Source organism: Juglans microcarpa x Juglans regia, chromosome 4S (genome assembly GCF_004785595.1).
Source record: "Juglans microcarpa x Juglans regia isolate MS1-56 chromosome 4S, Jm3101_v1.0, whole genome shotgun sequence".
Classification (NCBI taxonomy): Eukaryota; Viridiplantae; Streptophyta; class Magnoliopsida; order Fagales; family Juglandaceae; genus Juglans; species Juglans microcarpa x Juglans regia.
In genome coordinates this window covers 20,187,968-20,213,418 of record NC_054601.1, presented here as the reverse complement: position 1 = coordinate 20,213,418, position 25,451 = coordinate 20,187,968, and the positions used below count along the sequence as shown (strand labels likewise).

At 34.0% G+C, this 25,451-nt stretch overlaps 3 protein-coding genes across 6 annotated transcripts; all 3 read left to right on the top strand.

Moving 5' to 3' along the window:
• The first annotated feature begins 937 nt into the window (after nt 1-937).
• On the top strand, nt 938-7,352 carry LOC121262482 (calcium-dependent protein kinase 16). Of its 3 annotated transcripts, none has more exons than XM_041164968.1 (12): nt 938-1,492; nt 2,237-2,367; nt 2,571-2,612; nt 2,803-2,914; nt 3,110-3,188; nt 3,358-3,527; nt 3,810-3,936; nt 4,212-4,327; nt 4,414-4,521; nt 5,764-5,826; nt 5,975-6,148; nt 6,820-7,352. In XM_041164968.1, exons 1-12 carry the CDS (start codon nt 1,115-1,117, stop codon nt 6,982-6,984), a joined length of 1,665 nt encoding a protein of 554 aa, XP_041020902.1. In that variant the 5' UTR covers nt 938-1,114; the 3' UTR covers nt 6,985-7,352. The 3 variants fall into 3 exon arrangements, with proteins under 3 accessions (XP_041020902.1, XP_041020903.1, XP_041020905.1); XM_041164969.1 differs by having other exon boundaries at nt 1,354-1,492; nt 2,208-2,367; XM_041164971.1 differs by having other exon boundaries at nt 1,355-1,492; nt 2,214-2,367.
• A 7,081-nt stretch (nt 7,353-14,433) lies between these two features.
• Nucleotides 14,434-24,455, top strand: LOC121262481 (chaperone protein dnaJ 11, chloroplastic-like). The gene is made up of 2 exons (XM_041164967.1): nt 14,434-14,488; nt 23,678-24,455. The coding sequence occupies exon 2, from the start codon at nt 23,721-23,723 to the stop codon at nt 24,180-24,182; it is 462 nt and encodes a 153-aa protein (XP_041020901.1). The 5' UTR covers nt 14,434-14,488; nt 23,678-23,720; the 3' UTR covers nt 24,183-24,455.
• Nucleotides 14,474-17,736, top strand: LOC121262479 (transcription factor bHLH121-like). Of its 2 annotated transcripts, none has more exons than XM_041164965.1 (5): nt 14,474-14,778; nt 15,126-15,247; nt 16,377-16,504; nt 16,585-17,055; nt 17,140-17,736. In XM_041164965.1, exons 1-5 carry the CDS (start codon nt 14,678-14,680, stop codon nt 17,290-17,292), a joined length of 975 nt encoding a protein of 324 aa, XP_041020899.1. In that variant the 5' UTR covers nt 14,474-14,677; the 3' UTR covers nt 17,293-17,736. The 2 variants fall into 2 exon arrangements, with proteins under 2 accessions (XP_041020899.1, XP_041020900.1); XM_041164966.1 differs by having other exon boundaries at nt 14,499-14,778; nt 15,129-15,247.
• Nucleotides 24,456-25,451: the final 996 nt, after the last annotated feature.

Here is a 25,451-nt window from a genome sequence, read left to right as displayed (position 1 = left end):
GTTTATTCATAAAATTCCTTTTATTCAGAAAAGTATATCTGGATGTATTACCCCAAGTTTCTTAGCATGCACATTGAAGACATAAAAATATGACTTGGTAAAAGATCAAAGATGAATCCAAGGAAAATGCTGCCCTTCCCGCCCATAGCTCTCGCTGGGATTTTTTATTTTTTTTAGTTAGTGATTAAGGAAATATTTTTTTAATAATATTTTATTTTTTTAAAAAAAATATTTAAAAGCTTTAAAAAAATATAAGTGAAAAGAAAGCAAAAAAAAATCCAAAATACACCAGCGGAAACTCCCAGCGATGGTTGTAGAGCATTATAAAAAAGAAAAAGAAAACCTCCAAAGTTCTATTTACTTTTTTTTTTTTTTTTGCATAATTTTCATAAATTTTGCAAAGATGAGTTTGTGAAGACCCAAGATGAACAAAACATTGGGAAAAAAATGAAAAAAAAAAAAAATTCTAACCCAATAAATAATAAAACCTTAAAATTACCAAAAAAAAAAAAAAAAAATCCAACTTTGTTGTTTATATTTTTACCAAATTTAATCTTCACCGTTAAGAAAATGAGCACACCTTTCTCAGTTTCTTGCCTACATTCTTAAAAGACAAATAATATTTAACACTCCTAATTATTCAACATACACCTTAAATTATCGAAATTCAATTTACACCATAAATTAATATAATTTTGAGCATTTGTACCATCAATTAATACCTAAATATTGTTATCAATCCCAACAACAAGTGACGCGACACATTTATTTATAACTATGATATAAAAAATATATATGATATTTTTAGTATATGATATAAATTGTAAAAAAAATAATACATTACGATCAAAATTAAGAATTTTGATAATTTAATTACATATCAGAAAATAATTCGTGTGCAAAAGTGTCTTTCTTTGACCGGCATCTCTTTCGTTCCTTCCTCCTCCTGTCTGCTCCTACCTTTCCTATTTTTTATCCGTTCATTCTCTCATTATCTGTCTCCCTCTGTCAAGAAAAAAATGTCTGCTAGTATTTATTGAGAAATCTTTCATGGTTTTGATCCGTCAAAACCTCTCATTCTCCCATTCTCTCTCTCTACCTCCGTTTCCCAATCATGGGTTCTTGCCTTTCTGCCAGCAAAGTCATTGGCTCTAGTAGCAGCACCACCGTCAATCACAACCGCAATGAGGGCACCGTGCCCCAGACGAGGACTATCGCAACGAAGAAGCAGGAGGCTTCGACCCATCAGCGTCAGAGCAAAGCGAACGGGAAGAATTCGCTTCAGCTGAAGCCCAAAAACAAGCCAGTCTCGAGGCGGCAAAGCGGGACGATCCCCTGTGGGAAGCGCACAGATTTCGGGTATGCCAAGGATTTCAACGAACGCTACACGATTGGAAAGTTGTTAGGACACGGTCAGTTCGGTTACACCTACGTTGCCACGGACAAGGAGAATGGGGATCGAGTCGCAGTGAAGAGAATTGAAAAGAATAAGGTATATCTATAATCTGTTCTTATGTTCTTTATAAATTTTGGTTCTTGTACGTTTATAGAATTTGGATTTCCATTGTGGTGTTGTTAGGCCAAAGGGTTTGGGAGAAATTGCTATAGGAAGTTGGAGGCCTTTTCTGATCGGGATGGTGGGTTTCAGCCCAATATTTCCTTTTCCTTTTGCCATGGATAGCTGGATTCCTCCATTTAGTTTTACGTTGACCTGTCTTTGGATATTTTTGTTTTTTGTTTTTTGTTTTTTTTATTAGTCTTTTCTGGTGTCTGGGATATCGATCTTCCCATTTATGAAGCTAATCACCAGGGAACATATGTCCGACTCATTGTTCATATGCCTGATGAGGGATAACCTGTTTTAAGCAGTTTTTCTATTCACATTAGTAATAGGTCTAGAGAACTTGGTCTGTTTGATCGCTTCCATGGCCTAAATCTAAGTATGATAATGAGAACAGCAGTTTGAAATATGGCATGTTTTTCAAATAGTAAATTCATTGGATTGTTTTGCAAACTTACCTGAACGATTCTCATCTTCTTAAGGTCTATTGGTGTTGAGATAATTGCTGTGTATTCTTCTTCTATTGGGTAAAATGTGGTGCTAGAATTAATCGGTGCAGGTCCTGGAAACAATATAAGCTTGTATTATCTTTAATCATGCAGAAATTTTGTCTTCCCTCTGTTTTTTATTAAAATCTCTAATGAAGTTTCAGAAAACCCTTGGATCTCGTGGCAGATGGTTCTTCCTATTGCTGTTGAGGATGTGAAGCGAGAGGTCAAGATATTGCAAGCACTTACTGGCCATGAGAATGTGGTTCAGTTTTATAATGCGTTTGAGGATGATTCCTATGTGTATATAGTGATGGAGTAAGTTTAGCTTTTATGAATTTCTTTTTCATTTTGAGCTTCATTTCAAACCATTCGATTATTCACTTGCTTGACCTTCTTCTGTTAGAGGAAATTTTGCACTTATATTTTGCTTTTTAACCTCCTTTGTTCTTAATTTATTTTTCTGCACCACAATCTGTTCATATCTTCAAATGATGGTTTCTTGTTTTTGCTGTTATCAGGTTATGTGAGGGTGGCGAATTGTTAGATCGGATATTGGCCAAGTAAGAACCCTTTATTAATGGATAATTCATTAGTTCATTAGTTCTGCCAGCGGTGGCTGCCATCTAATGTGTTTATCTTGTCAACAGTTATAGTTTTACCAATGGCCATCATATTGCCATTTTATTGCGTTTTTGTGTTTAGAGTGGTTATTAACAACACTATTACTTCTGCTTGGTTCATTTAACTCAGGAAGGACAGTCGTTATACTGAGAAAGATGCGGCGGTAGTTGTGCGGCAGATGCTCAAAGTTGCAGCTGAATGTCATCTACATGGGCTGGTACACCGAGACATGAAACCAGAGGTATAGCCAGGTTCACTATAAGGCATGGGTTGTTCAGCTTAGTACCTGATCTCTCATGCTGCTAGACTTTCTTTATTTTTTCAAATTTAAAAATAAATCTAAATGAAATGCAAATAGTAGGTTTCACTATAGCAGTCAACTAGCCAAAGTAGTCACAGTGCTTGACACTATTTCCCTTACATATGTTGCATCTAGAATTTTCTATTTAAGTCAACTGGAGAGGATTCATCTCTGAAAGCCACAGATTTTGGTTTGTCAGATTTCATTCAACCAGGCAAGTAGAGCTTCTGTTACAGTGCTTTTATGATATTGTATCTTCTTTGAGTATATAATTATAATTTTCCAACTATGTGCCTTTCTGTTCATTTGAAGCTGCAGTTCTACATGGATTTCTTGCTATTTATGTTTGATAGCTCTAAAGGCATATAATCCCAAAAATGCAGGAAAGAAGTTCCAAGATATTGTTGGTAGTGCTTATTATGTTGCTCCTGAAGTGCTAAAACGAAAGTCAGGACCTGAATCAGATGTCTGGAGTATTGGTGTTATTACCTACATTTTGCTCTGTGGGAGGCGCCCCTTCTGGGATAAGACTGAAGATGGTATATTTAAGGAGGTTGAGTACGATCTTTATCTAAATTGTTATTTTTCTTCGCCTCAGAGTATCTTCCCAATATGTTTCGATCTCCAGCTTGTGTATCAGATGGAAAACTGCACACTGCCCAAAAACAAAACAACTTTTATGGCCTTCCGTTTACCGTAACTTTTAATTGTTATATATTAAAGGATCATTACCATTGCTTAAGCAGTGTCTGGGAGGGGAGATCATTGCTGTGTCTTAGTTTTTACCATTTTTCTAATTTGACTGTTTTCTCATTTAACTGTCTAATATTTGCAGGTGTTACGAAAGAAGCCTGACTTTCGCCGCAAACCATGGCTGAGCATAAGCAATAGTGCTAAAGATTTTGTAAAAAAGCTACTGGTGAAGGATCCTAGGGCAAGATTAACTGCTGCTCAGGCTCTATGTATGTACCATGACTCTTTAGTGAAAACCAATGTTGAATATTTTTGGCATATTGGAATATGGCCGATGTAATTACAAATATTTTGTTGTGTGGCCTTGAGTAAATTCCTTTTGCTTTCTTCCTATCTCTAAATTATAGTGACCAAGGCCAATAACTGTGTTATGTACTACCTCTTTTTCTTCTCATAGAAACTATAAGGAAAAAAGAGATTAAAAAAAGAAAAATCATTAGAAGGGGGGAAGGTTAACTCTTGTGATTGGTTTCAAAATTTCCAGCACACCCGTGGGTTAGAGAGGGAGGAGATGCATCGGAGATCCCTGTGGATATATCTGTTCTAAGTAACATGCGACAATTTGTAAAATACAATCGTTTGAAACAGTTCGCGCTAAGGGTGAGATAATTTCTTTTTAAAAGGTTCTTTTATTGCAGAAGACGAGCTTTTTTTCTTCCTCTCTCTGAAAATTGACTCCCTTGCAGGCACTGGCTAGTACACTTGACGAAGAGGAGCTTGCTGATCTTAAAGATCAATTTGCTGCAATTGATGTGGATAAAAATGGTTCTATTAGTCTAGAAGAAATGAGACAGGTAAAACTTCTCCTTCACATAAATGTTTGAAATTCTGATTGGAATGGCCAAAATTTTGTGTACCAGTACAGTAACTGGTAATCTTTACCACTTGTTTCATTTTGCTCTTGGCTTGGATGTTTCAAACTGTTATGGGCATTTCACCAATTGTGGCCATTGTGGATTTATATTTTGGCCTGGAATGTGTTGCAGACAAAGATGAGAATATTAAAGGAGAAAAAAAGTTTATCAAAAGTATCTGAGACGCTTTTTTCTGAGCTATGTTTGACAGTTTTGGTTTTGGTATGCTACAAGATTTGTACATCATAAAGCCTGTGCATTAGACAGCCCACCTGGAAGCGTAAAGTACAGCTCACATATGGCACGATCTCATGTTTAACCATTTCTTATTTTCGATTACGCAATATTCTATCTTTTTGAGATTTTTGGTATTTTTGACCAATAATGCTACAGCATTTTATGATTGTGCAAATTTGGAAGAAGACTTCCACATGATCTTTTTGACTATTTTCAACAGCTCTCCTTTAAAGAGATTTAAGGCGTTGCTTTTTTCTTTTAAACTTGAAAAGATACAGAAAAGAGAAGATAAGAAGAATGAAATAATGGAAAAAATGATAGGATAAATAATGAAATATTTTGTGCCATCTTTATGAATAATATAACGACAAAACCTTATGCATAGTTCTTTAGGCACGTGTCCTCAAATTCATTGTAGAATGTCCCCAAAACCAAGCTTTCTGTTGCAATAATAATAAGATAGAAACAATTTCCATAAGGACTTAGGTGGCTGAAGAATGGTAAATTCTTGTATGACATATTATACATAGGCATCAGTTGCTCTGGATTTGGAGAAATAAAGGCTATTGGATTGATACTCAAATCTGATCAGCAATATTAATCTATTTAATGTCTTTTCATTTGTTTTTCAATAATGTATTAGATTTTAAGACTTGGAGTTGGGAAGTATAAATTTTTATATTTGTTTAATGATATGAGGTGTTATTTATTTTATTAAGCATGAACATGTCACACACACACACACACACACACACACACACACACACAATGGTAATTCTAAAATGGTACACTGGTACCAAAATATTCTGTTACAATGCCTGAACTACAATGGTCACCCGAGCATAATTCAAAATTTTGCTTTACGTTCAGCTTGGTTTACATGAAATTTACTTCATCTGCTTGCGTGTTATTTTTTTGGTCCTAACAAGAATTGTTTTCATGCAGGCCCTTGCTAAAGATCTCCCTTGGAAGCTGAAAGACTCACGTGTCTTAGAGATTTTGCAAGCGGTGAGCTTTCCCCTTTACAAATTGAAAATGAGACTATCAGAATACTCTTAACTGACCTTCAGCAGTCCAGCATATACACATAATTTTTCTTGAACTTTGGCTTGTGATTACATTTAATTTTTATTGTAATAGTCTCTTTATAATACAGATTGACAGCAACACGGATGGCCTTGTTGATTTCACTGAGTTTGTAGCAGCCACACTACATGTGGATCAAATGGAAGAGCATGACTCTGAGAAGTGGCAGGAGCGGTCTCGAGCTGCTTTTGAGAAATTCGACATAGATAAAGATGGCTTTATTACTCCGGAGGAACTGAGACTGGTGAGTGTTATTATATCTTTGGATCAAAAGCCCACCCTCTCATTTTTGCTGACACCCTTCCTGCAAAGAGTACACAAGAGAGACCACATGAAAAGAAAGAGTTGGATCCCCATTTTCTTTTGTTCAATGACAAGAATGGGGTTCATTCCTCCTTCCTAATTGATTTTCACTATTAGCTTTGGGAAAATCAGACCCCCTTCCCCCAAAGAGAGTACTAGAATTTTGGCAGTTCTGGTCTTGTAGTGCACTTAAGTTTGCACAAAATGAACAGTGATTATTATACTCATTGATTACATTTTCTGAACTAGATGGTGAACACTGGGGAACCAAGTGATTCTTATAGTTCAGCATTGATTTTGGGTGAAATCTAAGCTTAGTTATAGGATAGTTTTAACATCGCCTTCATCCCTGCAACCCTCATCTTTTGATGTTATACATACTATAGGTTTGATCCTCAACAGGCTTCTCAGTTTCATTAGTCGTGCTGAATTGGTTATGATAAAATCCTAGCACATAAGAGTACATATATAAAAGTGGAAAAAAAAACCCTAGAACATACGAGTTTGGGGGGTGCTAACTGATGTTCTACATTTGAGCTATATATTTTCATTGTCATTACTATCAGCATCACAAAGATATCCCAGTACTGAAATTACTTCGTTGCTTTGTAGCACACGGGTTTAAGAGGTTCCATTGACCCACTTCTTGAGGAGACTGATATTGACAAAGATGGGAAAATAAGTCTGTTAGAATTCCGTAGACTTCTAAAAACTGCAAGCATTAGATCGCGAAGTGTGGCTAGCCCTACTGCTCGTCAGAGTTCCCAGAAGAAATAGATCCAAACTGGAGTTTTGAACATCAAGAGAAATGATAAGAGGCCAAGATAGGCGGAGTTCCTTTCCTCTTATTTCATCTACTTTAATCCTAGAGATGTCCTCCTCGATTACTTCTATAACCACTCCTGTGGGTCCTTGAAGTCAAGTGATTATAGGAATCTGGATAGGATTGTGAATACCTTACAGCCCAGATCTTCGATTTAGAGTTGGTGTGGATCTGAATGGAAGATGACTCCAGGTATGATGGTCATGCTTGTGTACATCCCTGCAGATTGTAATGTGACTATAAATGAACTCTTGATGGAAATTCGGGATTTCAATTCATTTATGTTTATAATATGTTCTTAGAAGTAATTTCTACCAATTTATTTGCAGGAATTTCTTCCAACTTTTTTCCATCTGATTTGATTATCAATTCTTATAATCCAGCTCCAATGTTGTGTTTTGTGTGTGAAATTTGATGAAGTAATGGCGTTGGTACTGGGGATTTACATGAACTCTGATATTCTGTTCTCTATTTCGACTTTGCTCCGATTGGAGTTGAAGTTTCAGAATTCGAGACAGAGTTGGGTAAAGAAAAAATGATGTTGAAATCAAACTTCAAATAGGGCTAGGCAAAATTCCGAATCCTACTCTGATTTTAGTTGATTTTTTTTTAAAAAAAAAGAAGAAGAAATGCTCTTCATTGATTAAACACCTCAAATGAGGGAGAGAATACGGAGGACAGCTTTCCATATCAATAATCTCGTCAGAAACTCCTAGAGCAGTTTTAGCAAGTACATCAACTGCTACATTAGCTCCTCTTCTTATATGAGTTGTTTCCCAAAACTCGAGCATGTTTTGTGTCCCAGATAAAAGCTCTCGAGTTGTGACTAGAATCAACAGTATGATTAATGTTTCTAATAGCATTTAAAGCATCTCTTTCAAGAATAATCTTTCTGATTCCAATCTCCAAAACAATTTAACTGCTTGAAGAGCCCCATAGGATTCAGCCAGATGAGGATCTTGAACAAAAAAATTTTGCATCATCTTTGTAGCAATAACCTGCCCTTCATTATCTCTTACTAATATCCCAATGCCCACCTTGCCAGTAGTCCTGGCTAAGAGCTGCATCCCAGTGCACTTTGTAGGCCCCAACAGGAGGAGGTTCCCAGCTAGTGATCTTGGCATTCAAACCTGCCCCATCCCTGCTCTCCAATTTATTAGCAGCTTGAAATTCGATTGTTGCCTGTTTTGCTTGAACCATAACTTCTGTTGGATGAGTAAATAATACTTTGAAGAAAAATGTATTTCTTCTTTGCCATATCTTCTTAGCTGTTGTGACAATCTCCTCCCCACTAGTTCTTGGTGGAACAATTCAAAAATAGTTGCAAGCAACTCCAAAAAATTGACAGCAGAAAATCCACACTTATGAAGCTTTTTTGCACACACATCCTTTGCAACAGAGCATTCCCATATTGCATGAATGCATGTCTCCTCTTCTAGCAGACAAATGGGACATAAAGGTGATTCAACAACCCTCCTCTTGAACAGATTTAGGTTTGTTGGCAGAGAATCCAATCATGCTCTCCATATGAAGACCTTAGTTGCATTAGGAATATTTAATAGAGACCAGACTTGCCTATGAGAATTAGAGTTTGAACCTTACCCTTTCCATCTTTCTATCAATTCATTCTGTAAATGGTAAGCACTTTTAACTGTAAAAAAACCATTCATACTACACCTCCACGCTAACTTGTCTGGACAGTTTGAAACACTTACAGGCATTTGTTGAATTAGCTCCACTTCCCAGCTTGAAAAACAATCTTTGATAATGGAACATTCTAGCATTTTGCGTCTGGGTCAATGAGAACTACTACCTTTGCATTAAAGTCCAACCCAAGAGGAATACTTTGGATTTTGAAAGAAGATGGTTGGGGAATCCAACGATCCTTCCAAATCCTCACTTGTTCACTATTACCAATCCTCCGTAAAGAGCCATCTTCCACTAGATTCTTTGCTACAAACAAACTTCTCCAGATAAATGATAGGTTAGCACCCAATTTAGCTTCAAGAAATGAGGTTGTAGGGAAATATTTCAGCTTGAAAGCTCTACTAGCTAAAGCCTTTGGGTTCTACATAATCCTTCATCTTTGTTTTGCAAGTAGTGCCAAATTGAAGCTCTCCAAATCCCTAAAACCCAATCCTTTTGTTGACTTGGCCTTCACCATTTGACTCCAAGAAACCCAATGAATCTTCCTTTCATTCTGTTGTTGGCTCCACTAAAATTGCCTCATCACTTAGGTAATTTTATTTAGAAGGGATCTAGAAAGTTTAAACACACCCATGCAATGAGTGGGCAAGGCTTAGCTCATTGCCTTTAAAAGAATCTCCTTACCAGCTTTGGAGAGCAGCTTATTTTTCTAGTTACTGACCCTGCTTCTTACTCTATCTAGTATGCTAGTGAAAGCTTGGTAACGAGATCTGCCAATAAGAGCAGATAGCCCCAAATTTCTTTCATAGGAGGACGAAGATCTTACCTCAGCAATACTCAGAATGATCCTCCTAACTTATTTGGCTGTATTTCTGCTAAAGTGAATAGAGGTCTTGTCCTTATTAAGTCTTTGGTTTGAAGTTTTTTTTAACAATCCAGCAATCCCATCATACTACTCCACTCCAAAGCTCTACAAAATAATAAGCTGTCATTGGCAAGAACAAGTGATTAATGCCAATTTATCCTCGAACAATTGGTATTTATGTGATAGCTTTGGACACCTCGGCATGATTGAGTAGGATACTCAATGCCTCAGAACATAAGATGAAAAGGTAGGGTGACAATAGATCACCCTTCCTTAAGCCTCTAGAAGCTTTGAAATGAGCAAGAGGAGAGCCATTGAGCATAATAGAATAAAAAACTGAGTTTAAACATCTCATGATTAGGCCAATTCATTTTTGGTTGAACCCCAATTTAGTCATAACAGCTTGAAGAAACTCTCATTTCACCTTATCATAAGCCTTGCTCATGTCTAGTTTTAATGCCATGTAGCATGTCTTACCCTTCAGCCTTGAATTCATTGAATGCACGGCTTCATAAGCCACCATAACATTGTCAAGAATAAGCTTCCCGGGATAAAGGCAATCTAAGTAGGAGATATGATGTCAGGCATAATCTTGTTCAATCAATTTGCCAAGGCCTTATATATGATCTTGTAAATCACATTGCAAAGAGAGATTGGCCTATAGTTTGAGATTTGCTTAGGGTTCTTCTTTGGAATTAACACAATATAAATAACCACTGCAAACATCATGGCCAACAATATGCCAATGTACCTAATAAAAGCCAGCAGTCAACCTATCTGGTCCAAAGGAGCTCATAGGATTCATCTGAAAAACAACTTTCTTAACCTCTTCTGCCACAAGCTCTTTGGTTAATCTTCTATTCATTTCTTCTGTAACTTTTGACATCGGTGGGCTAAGACATTCAGAGATACCTATAGGATTATAGGAAGTAAAAAGATCTTGATAGAACTTTTGAAATAACCCTGAGATATTTGTAGTAGAAGTGACCAAAGATCCATCCTCCCTTTCAATCTTGCTAATTTTATTGGTTTTCCTTCTATGGTTTGCACACATATGGAAATACTTAGTATTTCTGTCACCCTCTTGCAACCATCTCTATTTGGCTCTCTGCTTCCATCTTATATAATCTTCTTCCAATAAACAGTCAACTTCCTTATGTGTTTTTTTAACGGCAGCTATATACTCACCCTTATTGAGCTCTTGCATCTTTGAAATCTCCTTCAGCTTATCAAGCATTAATCACCTGCTCTTGCTTGCAGGCCTCTCATTCCATTGAATGAGAGACTTCTTACAAATCTACAGGCCATTGGAGATAGACAACAGCCTACTGTAATTATGGCCCTTTTTTATCCAGCTATCTTTAATAATTTTACCACAATCTTCCCTTTCATTCCAACAGGCCTCATATTTGAAAAGTCTACTACTTTGAACATTGCAATTCTGGTTTTGGTTCATTTTCACTAAAATGGGAGACTGGTCTAAGGTCTATGCAGGCAAGGTAATAACACAAGAAATCTCATACAATCCAAGGGTTTTTTAATCAACAAAAATTACTTAGAATCAGTCTAACATATTATAATTAATTTCAATTAGTCAACTTAACGTGTTCTGAGGGCAAATCAGATACTGCACAAATATTGAACTAGTTTCCAACCTATTCAAGTTAAATTTGATTGAATCAGTCTGGATGAATCGTTTTTAAAACATAGCTTAAAGTCAAAATTCAGAATCGGAGGTCTAACCAAACTAGTCCAATTATAAGACAGTTTAAATACAGTTTTTGTTTTGTTTTTTCTTTCCTTCATTATATCTTTTCCTTATTATGTCTTAATAAGCAGATAAATCTAAGATTATATACCTCTAAGAAATAAAATCTAAAAATATTATAAAAAGTCTTAAATTTTTGAAAAATGACAAAAAAAAATATTTTTGCACTCCTAAATTGTTATTTTTTTAGTAGGACAGTGCTATTTAATTATGTTCAAAGTAGATAATAGTTTTGTCCCACTGGAATGTTCATAATATGGTTTGGATTTATTTTGATATCTAGGTTTGGATGTTTTGTTTATATGTAACCCTCAGGTATCCGGTTTGTTTACACGGCTTTCTTCTACCATAAGTGAAAGTTTCAATAAAATTAGAGTGTCGTCCCCTTAAAAAAAAAAAAAAAGATAACGGTATATATTGATATGTCAATTACTAAAAATTATAGAAATTTTAAAATTTGAAATTTAAAATTCAATTTATATATATAAAAAATACTAATAACATGAGGCTACTACTCAGTACATATAATATTATGCATAAAATTGTGTGTACATGTAACACTACTATTTTTAATAAGGACCAGCATGGATCTAAAATTATCACATCTAGATTTTCTTTTGTAATTATTATTATTATTATTCAAAGCACATAGTGCTGGGCAAAAATTCGTAGTTTCGACGAGGTCAAAGTCGGAAAATTTGAAGTTCAAAATTTGAATCAGAGTCCTGACTCCTAAAATTGTCAGAGTTGGAATCGGAGTTTGGAGTCCAACAAGATTCCAGACTACAAAATCCGACTTCGCTAGGTATATTTAATATTGTAACATAAATGATAGAAGGTTGAGTAGCCTAATCGTTGGAACAATTTTTATAAACCACATTAGTTTGAGTCCACATGAGACTAAAATAATGCAATTTTTTATTTTATATATATTTTTTAAGAAAATCTTAAAACGACATTGTTTTGCTCGTCCTACATATTCATCTCTTTGAACTAACCCTATGCCTTTCGTCCTCCTCGACCGCTTTGTTTTCTCTCTCTACTCCCTCTGCATCTTTGTTTGAAATCTATGAGATTCTAATTATTACCTTGATTCTCTTGCTATATTTGAAATCTATGAGATTCTTGTTGTATTTAGTAGTATATAAATTTCTTAATCTTTGTTTGGATGCTGAAAAAGTGCAAATCGAGAAAGCAAAAACCTAACTTTAAATAAGAATTTCGACTCAGCACTCTCAATGGATTAGCTAAAATTAAATTGTATTTTTTATAAATATAAGATAAATTTAACTTTTGGCTATTTCATTCACATAAGTTTTCATATTGAAATAACCATTTTTTCATTATATAACAATTAAATAATATAAAATAAATTTGGCTTTTGATATTCACATCAAATTTTCATATTGGATTACCTATTTATTCATTATATAGCAATGAGTAATTAATAATTAAAAAAATATTTAATTTTTTTAATTATTAATTTATTTTATTTTATCATATTTTACTAATTTCTATCATTCTCATCCAACTACTTTTTTTTTATCAAATTTGGACAGAGTATCCATAAACCCGTGCACCTGAAGAGAGCATCCATTCAACAAACATTTCTAAAAATTGGACATGTTGGTTTGCTGGAGAGAGAAATAATTCATAAAATAAGAATTTGGCCTATGAACAAGACCATTCAAATTTGGAAATTATTTTGAATATAACTGTAACTAAATTTTAATTATTTGGAATTTGACTAATCCATTGTAATCATTTTTTGGTTTTTAACGGCTAGATACTTAATAGATTTATCTTTTAACTAATTCATTGACAATGCTCTTAGTTCTCAGTTCTCGAAGTGGAGCCCAAATTAACTCTCTCTCAAAGTCAGAATTGGAGTTGTTTTTAGTAGAGGTGTAACCGGTCCGATCCGGTCCGGTTTTGGATAAAATTTAGGACCGAACTGGTATGTACTGGTTTTTCATTTTTCAAAACCGATTACGCTCCGGTTACCCTCCTAAACCGGTACGTCCAGTTTTATCGGTTTCCAGTCAGGTCCGGTCTAGTTTTTCAATTTTTTTAAATTGTAAAAAATATATAATAAAGTATTACTTCTTATTATAAAATGTTATTAATAATTTAATATATATATATATTATGTTTAAAGTCTATGATCAATTAAATTTTCATATTTAAGATTAAACTTTTATTTTATAAATTATAATAACATTATCTTATATAAAATTATATTAATAACATATGATTAAACAAATTACAAATGTTCATATTTAAGATTAATATTTTATATTATAATTTATAAATTATAATATAAAATTATTTCATATATGATATATAATTATATATTATATATATATTTAATATATATATATATAAATATTTTGTATAATATATAAAATTAATTTTTATATATATATTTTTTTCAACTGGTCCGGTTCAGTTCGGTCTGGTCCGGTCCTGGAAACTAAGGAACAGAAATGTTCCGGCCGGTTTTCATAATATAGGAATCAGTTCCAGACCGGACCAATTCAAAATCGGATCAACGAGTCTGGTTCGGTCTGGTCCGAACCGGTTTTTCGATTTAAATTTATACCCCTAATTTTTAGACTCCAACTCTTTTATCAAGGCTGAGGAATCTAATGCCGTTGGAGTTGAAGCTCATTACTAATCGCACAGTTCATTGATTCATTTAGGTTAAAGTAGATGAAAAATGTCTAATTTAAAATAATGTTTAAGTGGAAACTTAGTTGAATGTATTTTATAATATTTTTGATAATTTAAGGAAGTAATACCAACTATGACGATGACGTGGCACGATGTTAAAAATTAAATTTCATAATTTAAGGAAGTAATACCAACTATGACGATGACGTGGCACGATGTTAAAAATTAAATTTCATAATTTAAGGAAGTAATACCAACTATGACGATGACGTGGCACGATGTTAAAAATTAAATTTCAATAAATGATATTTTTCTTTCCGAAAGAAAAACACCTTTAACAAAAATTCAAATTTTTTTTTTTTTGATAGAAAGAATTAGAAATTATTTAAAAGAAATAAAAAGGAGAAATTCCAGATGGGTGAGGCAGATGCTCGTGGCTCGTGTGAAGCACAAGCCCATTCTTTGTCCCTCTTCCGTCGCCACTCTCTCTCTCTCTCTCTATCTCTCTGTCTGTCTCTATCTCTCACCGAGTTCTTTATCAGATCACGTTTCTTTTCTGCAATCAAATCCTTAGCCAAGAAGAAAAAAATACCCAAAAAGAATAAGAACCGGCAAAAACCCTAGGACCCAGATTGAGCTCTGGTGGTTAATGCGTGTGTTTGAGAGAGAGTGAGAAGCCCTCATTAACAGTGGAATGGATCAATGGATGACAGACGATCAGTTGAAGGCGGATTTAGCCCCTTCTTCGTCCTCTCAGCCTCCCAATCGCTCCCACAACTTGCATCCCGATTCCAGGTTTCTGGGTCTTTTCCGCTACAATTTATTAATTTAAAATAATTTCTGTTTGAGTTATTTGTTATCTATAAAAAATGAAGTTTGATTTTTTCAAAACCAGTGAGCAGTACGGGAGTACACATGCAGGATGTTGATGGAAAAAATTGAAAACCCAATAAGAACATTGAATTCAAAATTCGAAGGCCTAAGTTGTTTATATTATTTTCCTTGCTAGATTTGATACATAGACACACACAAACGGAGTCAAAGCTGGGTGTTCGATTTTCTTGTGATTGAGCTGAAGAAATGCTCTAATTAACGTACTGTGCTTTTCGGTTTGACATATTATTTGCGGGGTTTTGTCTCAGAAGAAGTGTTGATGTTGAGATAAAGGATCCAGTTGCGGCAAGAAAGGTTCAGAAGGCTGACCGTGAAAAGCTGAGGAGGGATCGACTGAATGAGCAATTTCTCGAGCTGGGAAGCACATTAGGTAAAGTATAGCACCTAAGTACCTCTTTTTGGGTCATGCCTATAACTCGCTAGGATTTGGTACATGGGGAAACCCAAATTAACAACTTGAAAGAAGTTTCTTAAAATAATTCCTTGCCCTTGAGGAAATGACCAATTTCACGTAGTCTCCGATATTATTGTCCTGAAATCTTTCAAAACTGATAGGTTCATGGACATTTAGCCCAGTTTGTATTCGCAAGTCATCTCAATTCATCTCATTACTATTCATTATTATTCATCAACTTTGACTCACAAATCTCACTACTATTCACAACTCATCTCAACCCATCTCAACTCATCTCAACTCATCTTTGAATCCAAAAGAATCATACACGACAAAATGTACTAACTTCTACAAATTTATAAAGTACAACCGTACAGGGATTGGGGCCGGGAAATAAGTTTTCATGCGAGTGAGTTGATTTGTGGGTCTGTTCACTTGCAAGGTATGAGCTTTTCTGGATCGCTGTGCCAGTTGGTTAACTACACCATTGCTGCCTTATTCTTTCCTGGCAGAAACTATCTTAAGGTGGTGCTAAACTCAAGGGGACTTTTTTGTTCTTTTCCTTGAAGGTCCTTTCCTATACTTGGGAACTTGATTGTGGACTGGCTGACTAGGTTTCTCACAGCATAGAACACTGTTCACTTACTTACATATAAAGGCTTAATATAATTTTGTTGAAAAGGAATTGAGTTATAGGTATAATATTAATGAATTGCATGCAGAAACTCAAATGAATCTAAAATTTATCTTCTCCTTTCCTACAATATACTGTGGTTTCAATAACTAATCTTTGATCCATTTCTTGATTTTCCAGAAGATGTAGTTTTAGCTAGTGATTAATGACTGTGAGCGGTAGACTTTCTGCTGAGTTTGTGCAATAAATATTCATGTAGAGAGGATATAGGTACACATATGCATTTGCTGTGCTTTCATATTAGTTTGCATGTTAATATGTCCTTGTAGTTGCATTACTTTTTGCTATAAATAGTTACCTTGTTTGAAAATAAACATAACTGGTAATTGTACCTGGAATCTTAATTATCGACTGGAGATGATGTTAAGTTAGGCCAAATTTGGATAATTACAATTTACATTCAAAATGCAGATCCAGATAGGCCCAAGAATGACAAGGCAACCATCCTTACAGACACAGTCCAAGTGCTGAAGGATTTAACTGCCGAAGTCAACAGACTAAAAACTGAGTGTGCAGTGCTTACTGAAGAAGCGCGTGAGGTGATTTTATCTTCAGGTTACCTCATGGTTGTGAATCCCATTTTGTGCTTATATCTTATGTAATTTTTTACCACTTACAGCTAACACAGGAGAAGAATGAGCTTAGAGAAGAGAAGGCTTCAATAAAAACTGACATTGATAATATGAACGTTCAGTATCAGCAAAGAGTCAGGGTTATGTTCCCATGGTCTGCCATTGATCCTTCTGTTGTAATGGGTCCGCCTTATTCATACCCAGTTCCTGTACCTGTCCCTCCAGGCGCAATCCCTATGCACCCATCTCTGCAGCCATATTCCTTCTTTGGAAATCAGAATCCTGGTGCCATTCATAATCCCTGTTCAACTTTCATCCCTTATCCGACTCCTCCCAACCCTCCAGTGGAGCAGCCATCGGCCCAACAAGCATCCACGTCCCAGATTTCAAGAAAACAAGAATCCAAAAGTAAGTCATCGTCAACTCATCAAAGGGCCAACAATGTTGAAAGATGTGATGATTCTAATGATGTGGCAACAGACCTCGAATTGAAGATGCCTGGGTCATCAGCACAACAGGTTAGTTTTATGGTTATAAAAGTAATTATTGTAGAAATGCTCAGCAAATTCATGATTGAAGAACCACTGAATTGGTTCATATAGGATTCCTCATCTGGAGGAACAAAGGGCAAGCAATCACAGAGGAAGGAAAGGAGCGTAACCGAAAATAGCTCTTCAAGCAGGTATTCTTCATCTCAAGGTCTTCAAGATAGCTCCTCCAACAGCGTGGGCGATGTGCCAAAGTCCAAAAACTGAGAATTTTCTGGTTGTCTGATCCACTGACTGTCTTAAACTACTAAACCCTCAACGATGTCTCTGCTTTGACACCCGGATGGTATTTTCACATTCGAGTTTCAGATTCTGATATCTCCTCCAACTGAATCTCCACTTTGAAAGCAATGGGTTTCTTTTGTTGGTTAGGAATTATTGTGATTGGGGTGTGGTTCTCTTGGCACTGGGAGGGCTCGGAGTCGCTTCTTTGACCCTGTCATTTAACCGATTTTTCCAAAACAAAGTTCTGCGGATCTGTTGCAAGGGTGACTCTGAAACGCTGTCTAGTTCCTGCGTGGACGAATGTACTTGTAATTTATATGTAGGATGCCCCTAACTCCTTGAAATTTTGAATCCGTTCGCAGGATTTCCTTGTAAATGGCTCTTTGCCACTTTTGGTAATATATATTTTTCCGCGGTTCTGGCCTACCAAGTATGGCTTTAATGCAGCAAAAAAGTCATTTTCTTGCGAAGACCCCCCCATGTGGTCGATGCCGTATTGTAGGGGAAAAATAATTTAGGCTGGATTTGGGTGCCGTGATTTCAGATGATTTGAGTTGATATGTGAATATGAGTAAATTAAGATATTTGAGCGGGTTTTGTGGGTCTATTAAGATGTGTTTGAATGTATGAAATAGGTTGAGATATGTTTTAATGGAAAATTGAAAAAGTAATGTATTCTATCAATGATTGGTTTGAGATATGTTGAGATAAGTTTTCAGTTTTTCAATAAAATATTTTTTTTTTCTAGCTTCAAACCGATCAAAATTAAACAAAATTCAATTGACTTTAAAACTAATAATATTATCAAAAAATTGTGCAGAAGTTGATGTTTATATCATTTTTGTTGCCCATAAAATCCTGTTATCTTATTTTGGTGGGTCGTAGCGTTTTACATTCCTCGACTGCTGAAGGAACCTTTAAAAGCTTGTCCCCAAATCTACTTCTATCATGCTTTAACTTGCAACCAATCTACAATTAGTTTGGAATCTTGATTCGAGTTCAACACAAAGCAGCTTCAACTTCTTGAGCGGCCTGCAGTTCAGCTCGTGTGTTAGTTCATATCTGTTATTTCAATTCAGGACAGACAATGCCCTATATTCTTGGCAATCATTCTATAAACGTCCTGTGATTGATGTTCAATGGAGCAACTCCCCCCATCAGGATGAATATGAACTAAATTCCTTCTTTTTTCTTTTTTTTAGAGAGAAACAAGGGAAAAAGATCTTCGGCATGAGAGAGAGAGATATGAAGTGAACCTACAACGTTTACAGGGCCGGCTCAATGGTAAGGCCCCCAAAAATAAAAATGAGATTTTTTTTTTTTTATTTTGAAAAAAAAAAATAAAAACCATTTCATTAAATCATTTTTATATTTTTCAATGTGTGCAAGGCCCCATAATACTAAATTTAATATTTAATATAATGAATTATTTATATATTAAATAATTTTTTAAGATCTTGCTAAATTGAGGCACAAAAAGGCCTCATTTTAAGTTGTTATAAATATAAATTCACAAAAATTGTATTTAAAGATTTTAAATAAAATCTCATTTTATTGAAAATTTTGAAAATATTCTATATAATAATTTATATTTTATTATATTATAATTAAGAATGACTCACCTAAATTTCGTTTTAGGCCTCAATTTGTATTGAGCCGCCCCTGAACATTTATTGTTGTCTGTATAAATATTTTGGACAGTATTAAATGAGAAATAAATGGCGTAAAGCTCATTTAACGTATCTACTTTTCTCTTATTTGAAGCATTTAAATCCGGACAAGAACTTGAGCTGACCTTTGTTTATCTCCATTAAAGTGTTGAGATTTACAAAATTCGTAGCAAACTCTCTCAAATTATTTATCATTAGTAAATTAATATTGTCTTAAATTATAGGTGAAAATGGAGTTGTAAAAGAAAATAGAAACGAAAGAGTTTGTTTCAACTGCAAAACAAGTCTATTGTCTAACTGCATTATGATAAATAAAATTAGACTCAAATATCGTCTGATTTTAGTATTATGCCAAGACACTATATGGTAGACAAACAAATCCTAATGATAAGCTTTGAAAAAAATGAATATCATTTATAAGAGAGAGGATTTTAAATTTGACTTCTGCGTTAATAAACTTGCAAGACAAAGGGGTCATGACAAAAGGGTGTAGAGGATCGTTGTTACTAATGAGCAGTTTAATGTTTGGGAATCAAAAGGGCAAAACAAACATGATAAATACTTACAAAGGATTTGTTTAAATTGCAATTTGGATGGTGAGTTGAAATAAGATGAGTTCGAATAAAAATTTAAAAAAAATATTTTTTTTTTTGAATTTGAAAAAGTTGAATTATTTATTATATTTTGTGTGAGAATTTGATAAAATTATAATGATGAGATGAGATGAGACGAGACGAGAAAGTATAATAAACAATTTAAAATTTTCAAATCCTAAAATAAAAGTAATATTATGATAATATTTTATTCAACTTTTAACAAAACATCTCATCTCATCTTAACTGAACTGTATAACCAAACGAGACGTTAATTCTTTTAATAACACAACCTAACTAAGTCAGTACTCATCAATACCAATAGATTTCTTCATCTTGCGATTATACAACTTATTTTTGTGGAAAATGCTAAATGTATTTAAGAGAAATTTACAAAAAAAACTTAATTTATTTCTTTATATATCAGTTATTAATATGCTAAAAATCATAAAATTTTAAATTTTAAAAGAAAACTAATAAAATAAAATAATTTTTGTAAGGAAAATTATAAATACATTTACTGGCACTACTTTTTTTGGGTACCTTAATATCAGCACACATCAATTCCATTTAATGGCAGACAAGATAATCAAATTAACATAAATATGATCTAACTCATCCCTACCTTTTCTTTTCTTTCCGAGTAGATAAGATTAATTTGCTACTAATATCTTCCGTGTGATGTGAACTTGTTATACTATTATGGACTTTAATGGGATAAAAGACGTGTTTGCATGGTCCCTCTTCATTTTAAATAAAAATAAATAAATAAAAAAAAAAAAAAAAAAAACTCGTTCCCTAGACTTTTCTCAATATTATCAAAATGATTTATATAGTGACAAGTACTCCATTCCAAAAAAAAGGAAAAAATTGTGATTTAGATAAAAAAAAATTTATTTTTTAATAGGAATATACGATACTTATAGTTTGTGCACTTTAAGACTGTGTCATATTTGTATTGAGTTACCGGTCTAGTAAAATATCAGATCCTGCTACTCGGCCGCTCAGCATGTACTGCTAGGTATGCCCCTAGTGCATATGTATTTTTTTTTTTCATTTTTTTTTATATATTTTTAAACATCTTTAAATATTTAAGAAGAAAAAAGAAAAATATATAAATACAATAATAGTCACGTCTTAACTATTAAAAAAAAATTAACTACATATTCGGTTAAATCGAGAAAATAAAAAACATTTTTGCTTGGGTATTTTTTTGTTTTTTTTTTTTTAATTTTCTTTGATTTGGGATGGGGAAGGAAATAGGGTCAGTTCAAAGAATCAATGATCTTATTGATTTTTTTTTTTTAATTTTTTTAGTATAAAATAAAGTTAGTGGCCTTTGGACTTGTCAAGTGACCCTTGGTTGTGTCTAAAGTTCCAAACATTGCACCATTTACGGTTGATACTTTTCTTCCACTATTAATTAATTCATTTTTAAAGCCGAGTTGGGTGACTTCTTGGTTCTTATACCTTTTGCAAGTTGAGATTCCAAAAGCAGACAAATTACAATTATGCCCAATAAACAAGTGCTGATCAGAATCGTTAACCATTCCCATTGTATTATTCTTTCTTTCTTTCTTTCTTTCTTTCGTTTAGGTGCCTCAACTTTCAAATAAATTAATTAATAAATAAAACAAACAAAAAGCTTCATGAATTCTAGGTTCTCTTGGGATATATTTAAGGGTTTTTTGTTTTTTTTTTTTGTAGTGAGTTTAATTCAATTGATATATTTTTAGGTTATGTTTAAAACTTAAATTGAACTGAGATCAACTCAATTTGATCTAATTTTAAACTGAATCTAATTTTCAAACATCCAACTCTCAAATCATTAAACTCAATTCAACTCAAAAACTATTTACACGTAGGACCTATAATCATTTTCAACTCAACATCTCTTTACACTCGGGATCCATAACTTTTTTAACTTTTCATAAATACATATAAATTTATCTTAACATCTAAATACATCTCAACTCATCTTAGATGGGTCCCACAAAACTTACTTTACCATCTCAACTCACTATTATTTACAAAGAACTCAACTCATATGAACTCAGTTCAACATCCAAAAAGGGCCTGAAGTGGTACATCAGATTATAAAATTATTTTTATTATAAAGTAAATCTAACAGATCATATGAAGCCATATCGACAACTTGTGAGTTTATTTTTATAAAAATAAAATAAAAAATTATGGCTGTAGCACGCGCTTCTCTAAAAATTATAGACCTCATAATTATTTGTACATGTAGTTATCTTCAAAATTGAAATCCAACGTGGTGAGATCAGTTTATAAATTGATGAAGATAACAATGAAAGTAAAATAGATGTGATATTTGGAACTTGACCAACCCATTATCTTACTCCAAAAGTTAGCAATGTAGTGGAGGTCTTCCCATATGAACGTGACAAGCTGAAAGGACATGTCTTTTGTTACAAAAGTAAGTTTTTTCTGGGGAAAAAAGGTTGTCTGCTAACTACGTGTAATAAAATCCTTGAAAGCTTTGTTCCTTCCACGTACGCTATATGATCTTATATTCTTTGTGCGTTGTGGGTGCAAGGCATAAGATCGATAAGATCTTAGTGTTATTCAACGACAGTATCTTATCTTTGCACTAATGCTATGAGTATCAAAACTGCTTCCCATGTGATCAAAATGATTCTTATATTCGCGGTAAGAAAATTATTTATTTGTGATCAGTTATTTTTAACGAAATGATTATTTTTAATTGAAATATCATAAATATTTATTTTTTTTATAGTAATTATACTTCACTTGGTAAAAGAGGATTGTTTATGAAAACATCAAACATACTATTAAAATGTAAATATAAATCTGTAACGTCAAATAATATTAATCTAATGGTGATCTTTTGATGAGGAAAATATCTTATGCAAGCACACTAGCTAGGTGCATGCTTTTGGAAGTCTTTTGAAAAAATTAGGATCTATCTTAAAAAAATTTACTATTTTATAACGAGTTCTATTTTATTTTTTCAAAAGGCTTGCACGAGAATTATACAATTACTATAAAACAATTGTTTATTTGTGACTAACTATTTTCTGAGAAAATGACTATTTCTTGTAAAAAATAATCTATTTTTATCGTAAATAGTTATTATCGTCACAAATAATCCGTCACAAATATTTATTTTTTTTTGTAGTGAATTAATTAATTAATCTAGAATTTAGACTTGTAACATGTTATCTTATTATCTAAAAAAAAAAAAAAAAAAAAAAAAAGGAGTATCACTCAATACGAAATCATAAATTAATGAGTTTGGACGCAAGTTTTTTTTACATTATTTGAGATTATCATTCCACATATGGTATACTTTTGGCGTGAGCCATTAGACAATTTTCCTCATTCAATCACCACAAGTCGCTTACATTAACTACTCGATTCAAAAAATTTAATCGAGTCTTCAAAAAAAAAAAAAAAAAAAAATTAATCGAATAAATTTGGAACCAATTATATACTAAAAAATGATACTATGCTACATAAGTTTTCTCTCTCGATTTCATCGCTCATATGTTTAATTTTTTTTTATTTAATAATTAAGGAAATGACTATTAATATATTTTTTAAAAAGAAATATTTAAAAATATTTAAAAAATATTTTTTCTAAAAAAAAAGAAAATATGATTTATACTAGAAGGCACACCTAGTGAGCAAATTCAGGTGGTGATTGAATGGAAAAATATAGAATTCATATGAGAAATTAATATTTTAATAATAGATTTTATTTTTTTTAAAAAACAAATACTAAATATACTAAAGAAAAACTTATAAAAAATTTACTTCTCTACGTATCAGTTATTAATATATTAAAAATTATGAAATTCAAAATTTAAATTTTAAAAGAAAGTAACAAAATAAATTTTATAAATAAAATTATAAATACATATAACGCTAATTAATTATTCTAGTTTTTAATACAGAGATGTGACAGAATAAGTCGATCAATCGAACCCCACAACTTAACCATATACATTGGTTAACTAAACCCCGGGCCCAATCTATTAATATATTTTTCCTTTCCTCATTTCCGGGCACTCTTCTCTGTTTATAAAGCCTCAGACCCAACGCGCCTCTCTCTCTCTTTCTCTCTCACAACACCGCAAACAGCACCAAAGCTCACAGTACCATGCTCTCCGTCCCTTCCCCTACTATTCTCTTCGCTCCATATTTCTCGGTAAAGCTTCCATCTCAAGCCTCGCCACGTGTCAGACTGACTCCTCCGTCCGCCTTCGCGGCCACTTCTACCGAGAGCCGCAGGACGACGTCGTATATGGCTGCCGCGACGGCGACGTGCACCTCGCTGTACGAGATCCTCGGCATCCACACGGGCGCCTCTTTTCAAGAGATCAAGACGGCGTACCGGAGATTGGCAAGGACTTGCCATCCCGACGTCGTGGCCGCCCCCGATCGGAAGGATTCGTCTGCTGGCGAGTTCATGAGGATCCATGCTGCCTACTCCACCCTGTCGGACCCCGAGAAACGCGCCGATTACGATCGCAAGGTTTTTCGTCGGTTCCGGCCGTTGACGGCGACCTCGGGGTTCTCCGGCTACACGCGCAGAAACTGGGAAACGGACCAGTGCTGGTGATGGAGTTGAAAACTAATCCAGAATCCAGATTTGAGTGAAGACGACGACAGATATGATACAATATATATACTATGACGGATACGTACTGTACAGTAAATAGATGCAGTCTGCAGAAGCATAATATTTCAAGCATGCGTGCCGGTGACTGTTTTTCCACGAACCATCTGCGTGTGGTTTGTTTTTTGAGCTGAATCGCGCGGTGGTTGTTTCTATTGCAAATCAAGCTTGATTATGTTAAAGTCTAGTTTAGAAATTAAGAGTAATTATTGGCTAGTTTTTATCTAATTAGAGAGTATTGGTGATGTGATATCCCTATAAAATATAATATTTTAGAGCAAAATGATTGAAACGAGAGAGAAAACGGGGAAATCATATGAACATCAATGCAAAAGTTTTTGCCGCATCCCGTGGATTTTCCGGTGATTATATCATGACTCTATCATTAAGATTTTTGAAAAGATACCATATAGTTGACAGCATCAAAGGGTACATCAAGAGTATAGCTACGTGTACGTTACGCGCAATATTTTATGTATCAAATATTTGTCTCATTTTATCTAGATCTGTGCAAATCTTCTGTCCACTCCGATTTCTTCTGATTTCCGCTCTGATTGAGTGGTTGGAATTCAGAGTCGAAGTCAAAGTTCCAACTCCAAACTCTAACTTTTAAAAAAAAAAAAAATTTAGATATAACGTCGTTTTACATCCGAATTTTAAAAAAAAACATAATGTGGAACGATGTCGTTTTTTTTCACGAGGTCCAAAACGCAGGACTCTCCTTCCTTCTTCCCCTCACTCTCTTTTCCTTCTTCTGATTCTCTGAATCTTCTCTCTTCCATCTCTGTTGGTTCGTTCTTGTTTGTCGTTGTGATCTTGCCGTCATCTGCGCCGTTCAAACTTTGCAACATCGTAACTTGTAAGTGTAGTCCGAGACTCCAAGCCCTAAATTAATTAATTTTCACAACTTTTATTTTTTGCCATGATGTTGGGTTGGCTGGAATTATTTGATGTTTTACATTATAACAGTTGTTTTGAGTCTAGTTGTTGGCTGTTGTGTTGCTTGTAAATGTAAAATGGAATGGATTATAGTGGAGTGGAACACTGTGAAATGGCACCAGTGTATGCAGGGAAGGTGCTCGTGAAAACGAAACCGTGCCTAAAAAAACCTAGCTGTTACTTTGAGCTCTGAACTTTGATCGGAGTCGAACTCCGTCTCCAATTGGAGCCAGAGTCCGATGGTGTTTTGACCTCGAAACCTAATTAGAGTCA